General features: G+C 43.4%; 1 protein-coding gene across 2 annotated transcripts in view; it reads left to right on the top strand.

Moving 5' to 3' along the window:
* Positions 1–702: 702 nt before the first annotated feature.
* LOC138453539 (gamma-aminobutyric acid receptor subunit rho-1) overlaps positions 703–13,623 on the top strand; it is a 720,362-nt gene continuing 707,441 nt past the window's right edge. The window contains exon 1 of one of the 2 annotated variants that reach the window (XM_069606507.1): positions 703–1,070. In XM_069606507.1, the coding sequence (XP_069462608.1) occupies positions 949–1,070 (122 nt within the window). In that variant the 5' untranslated portion in view covers positions 703–948. The remainder of the gene's footprint in view (positions 1,071–13,623) is intronic. The other variant, XM_069606509.1, reaches the window with a different exon arrangement.

Genomic DNA, 13,623 nt, shown 5'->3' on the forward strand with positions numbered 1-13,623 from the left:
TCGCTAATGGCATCGTACTTTACGGTGACGGGTCATAATCGCACCAAGCGCTATTCGATGGCGGTATTGCATTTCTGCCATCGTTTTTCGATTTCCGCCAGAGTCGTAATGAGGGCCAATGTTGCAGGATGGAGGGAAAGAAGGACCCAGCTATGGGGTTTGAATCGGAGGGGAATGACAGTGAGTGTGGGGCAGTGAAAAGAAAAGGGGGCGGGCGGGCAGAGGGAACATATTTCCACTACTTTTTCTTTTACATTTCGACCACTGAAAACCACCCTTATGTGCAAGTGCATTTAGCAGTAGGGCAATAATTGCTCTGGTGAGAAAAATATATTCTTTCAATACATGTTTGTGCAAGGACAATGTTTGCCCAGGGCCTAGTCGTTTGCCCTAGTTAAAAAATTGATTGATAGAATTTTGATTTTGCGCTTGCATAATTCATGCCCTAGTGATAACTGCGCTTGCACAAGTGCAACGTGTATGCAATACGTGTATTCCTCTCCCAACGGAAGAGATATTGCAAAATATGCTGGACAAATAATGGAAACAATTTCCCTTTTAAGGGTTACTGGAGGACTTGAGAAAGCCTGAACACAATAACATGCATGCACACGGGTGTGCTTGTAAGTTTCTCGGTGTGTTTAAAAGCAGCCCCCGGCTGCCTTCCTAATACGTTCACAATAGCCTGTTTAAACAAAGTGAATTGTGTCCGTGGCGATGTGAATTCTCCACCGTTGCAAAATCCCTGCCATCTGACGCAGGGGGATTTATAGCTTTAGTAGAAATTGCTTTCCCCACTGCCCGGATTAAATGCCGCGCGATGATTTTTTGTATGAGTCAACACCGTAATATCGCGCTGGCCGACAATGTCTTGAAAGGGAGAAAGAGCCCTTCCTTTCGGGCGCCTGGGCTGTGGACTATTTCCGGGCTTTTTAACCCCAAGGTACCATGCGGACTGTTTACGGGGTAGAGTTGGACGTCGTCTTCCTGCTGTGGGGGTGCGCGGTACTCTCCGAGTCCAGAGACCCGGGCCGAGGGAAGGAGATCCGCGAGGAGTACAAGGTGGGGAGGTATGTGCTCGAAGCTGCGCGGGTCCCCAAAACGCCGCGCGCCCCAGAAACAGAATGCAGTTTTCCGAGATGTCCGCCGCTTTTTTGCGTTAATGTGCCAGTCTGTCACCGTAAGCTCATAAGAATGTTGTCAAATATCGGGGTTTGTCCATGCAGGATCCTGTCACCCGCGCTGCACATTCGTTGCATGACAGAAAGCAACATCATATCGCCTGGGTCCTGCAAATAAAGCACGCTCTGATGTCTCTGCTGTGCACACTGTTCAGATACCGTTTATGTTTTGAAATACGTACCGCCTAAATGCACTTTTTCCCTTGGGGTGACTGTTCACTCTTTTAACAGCACAGGTGAGCACTGTGTCAAGTGCACTTTTTTCTAATGTCTGCAAAATATGCAAACAACAACGCACTTGGGAATTGCCAATATCTCCCCGCACAGAGATCAGGGTCTTCAATCATTTCAGAAATGTGACACTTGTGGCTCTCTACACGTTTTTCAAAAAACAATGCCTGCTGCACCTGCCAAAAAGCAAAAACAAATAGGCGTGGCTTTGGTCCGCGCCATCTATGTTCTGCCGTGGCATGTTGCGCCACTGATTAGCAAACAGGAACTGACAGCACGCGGTCAATTACACTTCACTAAAACGAGAAAGCCAAGCATGTATTCAACGGTTCATAATGGCGGGGTCAGCGCGCGCGCCAGTACGCGCCTTCATTATTTTGCTTTCAGACCGATTCAATGATATTAGCAGATGCCCGCCCCCCACTCCCCCTCGGTGCCAACCCCGTCCCCGAGAGCGATTCCAACCAATTAAAATGACAAACAGTGATGTTCAGAGAGGATGTCCACGGGCCCGTTTGAAAATAACAAGCTGATGTTTATCGTTCACGACTATGGGAGGCTGGGTGGCGACTCACTTGCTCACAGAGACGAGCCGTTTATGCATGGCTTTTTCTATAGAAGATGTACTCTGGTAGCACAGGGGTATATGCAAACAAAACCGAGTTTTCCTTTAAAGGATTACCTAGATTTGAAAGAGCGTTTTCCTCATTATTACTCTTAATATTATAATATCACTATTTTTCAACATCAATTCTATTCATGGATGCTCTTCACTGGCTCCAGGTTGCTGCAAGGATCAAGTTCAGATCCCGCTGCATCATCCATAAGGCTGTGGGGCTGGGGACCATGCTATCTGTAACTTGCTCTTACTAAATACTCTCCCTCTAGATCATAACATTCCTCTGGTACCAACTCTGTGTATCAAGCGTTTTGCTAAACAGAGGGGCGGAGGTCCATCTATTTTCTTAGCTGGCTCCCTCTTAAGGAGCAGCCTCCCCCTTCATCTCAAGCCAGACCTCCTCAAAATCCAGAAGCTCCTCAAGACTTTCCTTTTCACTCCTCCTTCCCTTCTTCCCTTCTCTGCTAATCTCACAGTTGCTGTGATTGGTGACCAGGGTCCCTATGTGTCCTTCAGGGCCCGGGCCTGCCACACCCAATCGCCTCTGCCTACACACAGCAAGCACTTGCTTTGGCACTTACTGGCTTCGCCACTGTAGGCCTGTACATACCCATTTATTTTGTACAGATGAAAGTTCCCTAGCACTTCCTACACTGGGCACTTACACCTGCTGCTCACACACCAGCACTCCAGCACTTACTGCCTGACCACTCTTACCCTCTCCCTCCTGCACTTGCACGCTCTGAATGCTCACATGGCCAAGTAGGTTCGTCTTTACCCCCCGTGTATTGTTTTCTATCCCATATTCGTTCCCTGTTGCCCTGTGGGTACTTTGAAACACAATTTACTTGTTGTATAAGTGCCTAATGAATACACACTAAATAAAATATATAAATAAATGCCTTGCAGAATTTCCTGGCATCACTGACCGGCTTTATTCCCTCTTTCCCGCTCAACATTAATTTGATCAACTACCATGGGTCACACATAACTTGCCAATATAGCACAATGACAACGCTAAAGCATGATATATGCCAAGCTGCAGTAGTGTGGCGACCCCTTCAGGGAGAAATTGTTGAAGAAAACCCCCATTAGGCAGATCTTTAAAAAAAATGTATTGTGTTTATTGGCAGATCAAATCAAGTACTTTCAGTGACTGTGATCAATAACACTTGTGCCTCCACATATGCCAGAGATGCCTGTATCATCTCTCTGCCAGGAACACTCCCTTAGCAGGCCTAATCAAGGTCTCTTTTTGTATATGTTTTCTAAATGTAGCTGAGTACCCCACACTTAGGTGGGCCTTGTTTGCAAGGGCAGTCTCTTGGAGCTGTGTCCAATACAGGCAATGGTGGCGCAGCAGGTGAGATGTGCTATTACTGCTGGAAGAGCCAGGTTTTTCAGGGTCTTGAAAGCCCATAAAGTAGGGAAAGTCCCGCATGCGATGTGGGATGATATTCGAAAGTTAGATGTGAGAGCACTGAAACAATTATGGGAGCAAGGCGTTAGAAGGTGATTGTTGGGTGTGGAGGGTCGACATTTGACACGTATGTGATGCTATGACGTGGTGAGGAGGAAGGAGAACACCTCTTCTTGAAGATGCTGTGCACAATGCAGGTGGAATTCAAATGCATGAATTATTTTATTGTTTAATATATTGAATACATGCTGGCTAGCGACTAGTTCACAATGGTTTTGATGGACCAATTCCTTCTCATTCACTGTCATAGTGATATCCAGATGCCACTGTTGATCTCATTAGAAAGCAGTTTGACCATTCCATCTCATGTGGCATGGGGAATGATGGTCACTTTCATGAAGTGGGCCCGCTCTCTTGTTAGATGGCTACAGTAATCCAGGGGTTTGAGATTTGCGTGGGCTGAATGTTTCGTGCTTGAAAAGTATGTGCTTCTTAATTCAAAACCTGTTGTGGGTAGATAGGGCAAGCATTGTGTACTCACATATTTTGGGGCTATTTAGGAGACAGACTGCTGCTGCATTTTGACATTTTATTTAATTATTTCTTTAATTTAATTATGTGGTTGAACTAAATCAACCTTTAATTAACTTACACAAACATTCATATATATCCAAATCATACATAAACAAAGAATTAAAAACCTTTAAAATAGTAGATGTTAGCAAGTCTCAGCAAGCCACTCGGTATCCCCCAAAATGCGAACTTGCGCCATAGCCTGCACCTATCAACTGCATCAAAGGCAGCAGTAAGATCAGTAGAGGCCACAAATATGCTTTCATAAGTTCCATTCTAGGTGAACAAATGCAGACAGTTCACTATGGTCCCATTTAGGGAAGTGCCCATGTTATGTTATGTTTGTTATGTTTATTGAGTTTATATAGCTCTTTACTCGAAAGCGCTTTACAGTATAACAAGGTACAATAATGAAAGAAGCATATTTACAAACATGAAACAAACCAGTGGTACAGTATGTAGAACAATTTACTCAAAAGGAGTGGAAGAGGGGGGATGGGAGGGGAGAGGAGGTAGGTGAAGGGGGTTTCAATTTCTGATTTGAGGTCAGCCTCAGAGGAGGTAGATGAAGAGGGTTTCAATGTCCGATTTGAGGTCAGCCTCAGAGGAGGTAGGTGAAGGGGGTTTCAATGTCTGATTTGAGGTTATGTCTAAATCCAGTCTGCCACTTCTCGAGTCTCCCCAATGCTGCAGACCACGACTCTAGATGGGACAGCAAGATAGATGAAAAAACCTTACTGTCAGAATCTAGAATCACAATCAGACAGTAATTCAGGGGGCTAGACCTGTCAACCCTTTTAAAGATGGGAACGACATAAGCGGTTGACTAGGTAGAACGATACTCCTCCATCTTTATAATGTTCTGAAAAAGAGATGACAAATACTCCGCCCACAGATGGGGATCACCCCTAAAGAGAAGATTTGATAAGTCATTCGGCCCTCGGGCGCGAGATGTACTTATCTTATACATGCTTTCCAAAACAATTTCCACACTAAAGTCTTCAGGGGTTAGGTCAGAAGCATTTACAAATAATTGGAGAGTCTTGTTCTTTCCTGATTGGCCCCCTTCAAAAACTCTAGAGAAGTGGGAGACCCATGCAGACTCTGCAACACCATTCACCGGCACGTGTGGTTGGGATACATCAACCGCGTTTATGATCTGCCAAAATGCCTTTGCATCTTTATTCTTGAGGCAACAAAGCATCACCTCCGCATCATCCTGAATATACTTGGCTCTAGACAGAAGTAGCCAGTTCTTATATGTTTGTCACGCCTTTCTGATCCCCTCAACCCTTTCCACCCCAGAGATCACAGATGCTTTTTTAAGAAGAGAGATCGTTTGCTTCATTTGTTTTTTGTGGGCAACTTCATCTTTATTGTATGCATGACAGTGGGGGATGGATTTACACCCTAGGTGTCCTCTTTTCCTGCATCCGTCCTCTGATAACATTGTAGCTACAAATTTCCCAAACTTAGCAGGGGTAAAAACGTGATATTTCCATGCCTCTGAGTTTGATGTCATATACAAGGCCACATGATGGTTGACCCTCCTCACCAAGCCCCTGTTCCAGAAGATCCTATTCCCACTATTTTTGGATATTAACTCTTTGGAAACTGCTAGTACAGGCTGAGCTTGCCCCTGAATAAGTTCAATCAAGAAGACGGTTTCCAATAAGGCGTGGTCACTGTGATATGTGAAGTGAGCCCTAAAATCAATACATCTCAGAGAAAACCATTCATCTCGAAAGATGTAGTCCAACACTGAGGTTGAATGACCATTAGTCCATGTGGGAGAGGTTGTTGAATTCCAGCCATTCAGCTGGGACAAACCAAGACCCTCCAGACCATAGATTTCCATTTCCATATTTTTGTCTTACCACCTAGATCTTTTTTAACTACTGGATCCGATTCATCATTGTTGATGCAGTTAGAATTTAAGTCCCCTGCCAAGATTACACGTCTCCTAGTCGTGGTATTTTGAAATGTTTGCAGGAGAGGCTGAGGATAGTGCAGGTGCCATAATTGAGACCATGAGACATTGGGTCACTAACTATGGTCGCTTTGTGTCAGGACGTCAGGTAGAAGAGAACATTTGATGGGTTGGAGGTGGAAAAAAAGTGATTACTGTGGTGGCTTGTGAAGTCAATGCAAGGTCAAGGTGTTTCTGTCAGTCAGCTGCTAGACCTTAACTCGTATATAACGGCGTCACATCCTATCAAGAGCACAAAGATAAAGCCTCAGCCTCTGAGTACCACAACAAAAATGAATTTCAATGAGATTATCATTTGCACATTTCGCAGGCCTACACATGAGTGCCTCTGCACGCACTTTGAGGCATCCCCCATATAGCGTGGCAGTGTACAGAGCTGCCCTAGACAATACTTGCATGAATTCCTTCATATATGATGGTTTAGCGGAAGACCTGCCCTAGCACAAAAAATAGAGAGAACATATGTCCACCTACTGAGGCTGGATGAAAAGTGGCATAACTATTAAGAACGGGTTTAGTTACAGTGTGAAACACCTTGCACTATTAGGCATCCCTGGGAGGTAACACCGGCATCCTGCCACTTATTCCAGGTTGAAAGAGAGTAAATAGTCCTATTGGACTATACACCATTGGGATTGCAGAGGCAGTTGGATGCCTTTAGCCAATATGCAGAGGAAAATGAACTAACTATAAACCCCATTTAATCAAATGTAGTTAGACTCCACCAGCAAGGGAAACGAGTCCCGGAATTTGACTGGCAAATGAACGGAACATCAGTACCTGTGGTCGCTGAGGTTAAATACCGGGGATTTATTCTCACCTTGATTTCTTCCATGGTCCCTTTTGTAGAGAGATCGGATTGTGCGGCGGACCAGCTCTGTTCTCAAATGTGAAGAGATTGAGCGTATGATATACTTCACCTGATCCGATTCTATAGCAGCGAAGTTATACCAAGAATCTTGTATGGCCAGGAGATAGACCCGCGCTCATGGTCTGTAGATTGGGTGAGGATAGAGGGGCTCATTTGAAAGAGAGTATTGAGTCTGCCACCATCTCTCCCAATGGCTAGTCTGCGTTATGAGTTGGTTCTAACATCTCTTGCAGCTCATTTGGATAGCAGATTCATCCTATACTACAGACATATATTAGTACCGGAGAGGGAGTCCTTGTATGATGATCTACTTACATCTAGATATGGGGCACCCTCTGTACTGACCCAATTGCGGGACATTGTAAATAAGATATTGCTTAACATTAATAGGCCTTTGGAGAATGTTAAAGTAAACCTGGTGGCCGTTAAGAAAGCAATATTGGACCGCGGTTTGGCCAGAACTGTAGATACAATGCGTTCCTCAGCTATTGCCCCATCCCACTCTATCAAGTATAAGCCTAGAGGCTCCTTACCGGCTCATCTCTCCCGAATTCCTAACTCTAGGTGGAGAACGGAATTCCTAAGATTTAGGATGAATGTCATACTTACCGGGGAGATAAGGGGGATCTGGGCATGATCCAAAGGGGAGAAGTTGTCCCAAGGGTGTAGCCTTTGTAGTTCTCAGCAGATGCAAACTCTGAGACGTATTCTTTTAGAATCTAGTGTGCTCCATACCCTGCGTGTAAAACACTTTTCTCCCTTTGTGCTGATTGAGGAGAGGCTTACATCCCTCCCATTTTGGGAGAGAATGGCCTTAGGGCATGAATTAAGTGTGGCTTCGGAGGTACTCAGAATTTTAAATGTTTTAGGTTTTATCAAATTGTAAAGTTAGATGTACTTATTTGTGATGAATTCAGCTAATGATTAATTTAGGGAAGATTTAGATTCTTTTCTTTTTATACGAATGTATTTCTCTCTCCTTTACTTTTCTTCCTTTGTTCGGCTCTACTTCTTTCTCTCCCTTCTCTTTGTTTTTTTCCCCTCTCTTATTTCTTCTTCCCTTTCTTTCTCATTTCACTGTTTTGAAAACTTGTATTTTTTTCTTAATGCTTATGTTGTTAAATGTTTTATGTATTTGTGAAAAATCTACTTTTTGGACTTTAACACAATAAAAAAAAAGTGAGAGAAAAAAGCGATGAAAGAATTATGTGGAAAGATGAATGAAGGAAAGAAATAATGAAAAACATAAGATAGTTGGAATAAACAGAAGTAGAATGAGAACAAAAGACATGAAAGGAAAGAGAAAGAACGAATGTCTATATTAATAATAGAAAAATATAAACTGCTTGTGTGTTTGTCAGTTTCAGGATTGTATCATTACAATTTCAGAGTTGAGAACTATTTAATAAAGTCACGTCCATTATCAATACTTTTCAACAGCAGCCGTTGCCTCTCCTACTGTCCTGCAGTGGTCAGTCGGGTCAAGTATTGATACTTGGTAACTGGAGCCATTTAAGGCAGTGAGAAAGACCGCCTCCCGAGGACCATTTGGAGCTATTTAACATTTCTTAACTAATCTGTAAGTGTTCGCCATGGTGCCACAGGTAATTACTTCAATGTTTTAAAATAAAGTGATATTCATGACAGTGCCCCTTTAAGAGAGAATTGGGCACATTAAAAGACATATAAACTTTGGTAGAGTATGTATTTGTTATTATTTTCACTCTGCCTATTCGTGTCAGCAGTAGGGATACCCATTTATTCATGACCATGCTGGATTCCCCCAACATTTTCTTTAAATCATAATTCATAAAAAGATCTAGACTACGTGGTATGTAAATTCCTAAATGCCAGTCAGGCCCATAATCCCACTGGCTAACAGGCCATGTGCTAATACATTTTTTTCTCCATCATTAACATTATACTTTGATAATTGGCCAAGTTTTCAAGCAATTTTTATCATTATTGTGTGTACTTCATTTTCCATTAGAGTTTTTACGTGCAAATGAAGAAATTACAAAAATGGCAAAATGCATCAATAAAAATTCCACAATTCCTAATATTAGAGAAGTCACTTCCTTAAAATACAGCAATTAGTTAAAATTGCGCAAACTCTAAAATGGATGAATAAAGAATACAATTGATAAGAGACATTTAACACTTCCAAATATACACGTAATTCATCGAATTTTTTATTTGACATCTTCTGCTTATTTTAGTTTGATTAGGTTGATAAGATGTAAATACCTTATCAGTGCTAATGTCAGGGTGCAAAATTCCAAGTTGCAAGCTACTAGCCACTTACCACCTCAATTCTATGCATACAGACAGCACACCATTTCTTACTCTCCAAGAGTCAATTATCGCCAGCCAATGGCTAGCGACAAGTGCAAATTTTGCACCCTGCTAATGTCATGGGGACTTTTTTTGCCGAAATGAGCTGCTGCCAAATCATTTGGGTAGCTAACATTCATCGTTAAGTACGAGTTTACTGAACGTTCGTGCCCTTTAAATGGTCAAGGAAGGGCATTCAGTTACAAGATGAAAAAGCAATTCAGTGGCATTCTGTACTTCACAATGTTTACAAGAGGATAATGAGATCTTTATTCCTGATATTACTGATTTCACCAGTAAGTAGAACATTCATCCTGAAACTAAGGAACTGTGTTTGCCAGTAGGCATTTGGGAGATTTATCAGATATTTTGGGGTTGTGCCATAATTCCTAATATTCAAGAAGAGATGGTCATATAATGTATACCTCGGTTTTGCCTCCTGCGTATCTGACCAATCCTTTCTAAACAGACTTTTTTTTCACATCATAAGGGTTGCTAATTAATGCTTCTGTTGATAGTGCAAGAGATTGTAGAATACTGTCATATTTAAATTTAAAAGCAGTAATAGGGTTGTTTTATTTACCCATTTGTAAGCTAAAGACGGTAAGAAAGGGTTCTTTGGGGGAATTAAAATATTTCTGTAAAATTGCAGCATCTTTCATTGATGTCATCGCTTTATTAATATTAATACTATATTGAACAGCAAGTGTGCTTGCTTGCTTGTACTACTGGTCCACAATATAAGGTTGTTTACACAAGGCCTTGGTTTTATAGATGAATTTTATAAGATGAAGGGGTGTATCTCTGCTGATTGTCGAAGGTCCTTAAGCCAAAGGTTTCAGACATATATTATACAATTGTGGGAATCAGAGACACCCCTGTATTGATCTTCCCACAGTTTCAACTTTTCCTGATAGATTGCCAGTTATAATAGAAAAGGCTACTCACTGTAGTGTTTCTGTACTCCTAGTCCATAGTCCCCTTTCCTCTATACTTATGGGTGCTCTGTGGAAAAGGAACAGAACACTTTTTGCACAGCACAAAGGTAACGATTTCCTTTTAAGAAATGTACGTTGCGCAGAAGGCGCCACACTGTGGGCGTGGCTAGCCACACTGACTCCACCTCCCAGCAACACCCGTCAGTCCTTGCATCCATAAGCCGGGACACCTGACTAATATCCTATTTACTGGTGGACGGCACGCAATGCATATGGAGGAAAAGGGACTCAAGACTAGGAGTGCAGAAGTCACTACGGTAAGTAAATCTTTTTTACTCCTACGTCCCATCCCCTTTGCTCCATACTTATGGGAGATTACAATCACTAATTCCACTGGGAGAAAGGCACTAATCTAAGAAAAAAATGTCTTTAGAACTGCTTGACCAAACCTGGCATTGGATTTGGCTGAGATGTCCATACTGTAATGTTTGCAAAATGCAGATGGAGAAGACTACATTGCCGCCTTGCTGATAAATGTTCTGCTGGAAAGCAATGGCTCTAGACTTAGCTCTGACTGTATGAGTGTGCAAGTGTGCAAGCTCTTCGGTACTGTTGGTTTTGTAGCTTGAATGCCTCAGCGAAGCAGGAGACAATCCATCTTGCTATGGTGGCCTTTGACACCTGAAGGCCAGCTTGCTGACCACCAAAAGACACCAACAAACTCTCTGATTTTCTGTATATCTATGATTGATCCAAGTAGAATTTAAGCGCCTGCCGAACATCCAGTGAATACAAAACCCTTTGCTCTTCCATTAACCGGGATGGAAATCTCTTGATTCAAGTGAAAGGCAGAAACAACCTTGGACAGAAATTTCAGGTGCATCCTTAACACAACCGTATTTCTGTTAAACGAAGTATAGGACTCTGATGCAGACAGTGCTTGAATTTCGTTAATCCTTCTAGCAGAAATGATAGCCACTAAAAATGCAGTCTTCCACAACACCAATTTTAAATCAGCTGTCAACATGGGCTTGAAACATCATATAGGAAATTGCTGCCAATACTATGAGATCCCACACCGGATGAGGCTTAGCCACTGGTGGATAAATACGGATGAGGCCTTCAAAGTGTCTTTTTATAACAGGGTTTGACATGGATACATTAAGATCTGGAGAGCCAATATGAGATCCAATATCTGAAAAATATGTGCAACAAGAATGGATATTAATGCCTGCCGAAACCAGATGAGATTAGGAATGGAAGGACATTATCCAAGGAAGGATGAAGAGGATTGAGCGAATGCTCTAGCATCCAGAAACAGAAACAAGTCTGTTCATTTCTTTATTGGGACTTCGTAGATTGCTTCCTGGCAGCTTGCATAATGGCCAAATTGTGATCGGAAAGACCTAACCCAGCAAATACTAACTGCTGAGGTACCAGGCAGCCAAGTCCAAGTACCAAATCCTGGTTGCCCAGTTCAGTGCTTTCAATATTAGAATGCAGCTGCTCGAACTCCTGAATTTCGATAGTATCCTCGGGATAAGAGGCAAGGGGGCAAATGCATAACAAGTGTCCCCACTCCAAGGGATCTGAAGCGCATCCCCTAATGTCTCCGGATCCTGCCCCAAAAGGGCTGCAAACTGTGGACACTTGCGGTTCTGCGATGTCGCAAAAAGATTTACCTACGGAGGACCCCAAGTCAGGTAAATTTCTGGTGGAACTGATTCCTTCAGCTCCCATTCATGGTTGCAGTGGTAAAGACGGCTCAAAATGTCTGCTGTAATGTTGATATCTTCCACCAAATGTATGACCTGGAGAGATACTTGATGCTGCACCTCCCACTTCCAGATTTGGATGGTCAGACAACAGAGGGGAGGAAATCTCGTTCCTCCCTGTTTGTTTATATAAAATATGGCCATCATGGTGTCGGTTCTTAGAAGGACCTTTGAATTGTGAATCAAGCGAAGGACCTTCGAATTGCGAATCAAGCTAAGGCAGTGCTTCAAGGAGTGCCTTGAAGATCGCCAGTAGCTTCAGCACGTTTATATGGTATTGGCTCTCTGTGGCTGACCACAGAGCATGAGTCTTAATCTAGGGCGGTTCTGGGAGTCCCTCTACCGGCACAAACACGGCCCATTGACCTGTTCTTGGGTGGATGGCGCCCGGGAGAGTCTCAACCAAATGTTTAGCTCATGATCCCTTTCACAGAGGAGGAATATCCCTGCATATCAGTTTTTGTCCTGCAACGGGCAGTTCAGCACCAAAATGTTAGGCAATTCACCTCTGAACAAGAGTACCAACAGAAACCCCAGACACGTGATTCAGCCTAATCGGGCCTCATCAGTGAGGTGGAGCTGTGCCTCTCAAAGAACAGTGGGCAAGGGGTCCACGTCTGGTTTCCCCTGGTAATTTAGGGTGAAACCCAAAGTTACTTAATATGAAAAACAAGGGGGGTTCTGGGAGTCCCTGTACCGGCACAAACATGGCCCATTCACCTGTTCTTGGCCTCTGGGAGAGTCTCAACCAAGTCTTTAGCTCATGGTCCCTTTCACAGAGGAGAAATATTCCTGCATATCAGTCTTTGTCCTGCCTAGGGGCAGTCCAGCCCGAAATGCTAGGCAACTCTCCTCTGAACAAGAGTACCAACAGCAACCCCAGAAACATGTTTCTGCCTAGTCGAGCCTCATCAGTCAGGTGGAGCTGTGCTTCTCTAAGAACAGTGAGCAAGGGGTCCACGTCTGGTTCCCCTGGTAACTTAGGGTGATACCCAAAGTTACTTCATATGCAAAACAAGGTGGATTCTGGGAGACCTACCAACACAAACACAGCCCATTGACCTGTTCTTGGGTGCACTACCTACGGGTGGGACAAAGACTGATATGTGTATGTACATTTCTCCTCTATGAAAAGCATAGTGAGCTAAAGCGTGGTTGAGACCCTCCCGGGGGACATTCACCCAAGTAAGTACAGGTCAATAGGCCGTGTTTGTACCGGTAGACGGTTTCCCAGACCTCTTTTATGAGTCTGAAACTAACCCAACATAGTTCCCCAACTGATGGAAATTCATCTGAGGTTAAGGTGAAAATGTGGAGAGGCTCTTGGAAAGGGAGCCCCTCTCGATGTTCCTGTCGTTCTTCCACCAGAGTAGGTCTCAAAGCATTTTGTGAGGAAACGTGATCTTTTTCGATTGATTGCGGATCCTTCTCTTGATTCCATGACTATGCTAATGAAGCTGAATCTTTCTCATCTTGAGGCAATCTAGGAGAAGAGCCAGGATCTAAGTCGCCATAAGGCTAATCCCACCTTAAAAGCTTCGATCCTGTTCCGATGCAGGTACTGCTGAAAATCAGCAATCATCTGCCATAATCGATGGTTAGCCGCTGACAGGAGGGCATCTGAACGCGCCTGTCGTAGATGAAGGGGCGCATTAGCATATACCTTTTTGACATAGGACTCCAACAGTGTA

This window comes from Ambystoma mexicanum, chromosome 4p (assembly GCF_040938575.1).
Source record: "Ambystoma mexicanum isolate Mex_15411 chromosome 4p, UKY_AmexF1_1, whole genome shotgun sequence".
NCBI classification, from domain to species: Eukaryota; Metazoa; Chordata; class Amphibia; order Caudata; family Ambystomatidae; genus Ambystoma; species Ambystoma mexicanum.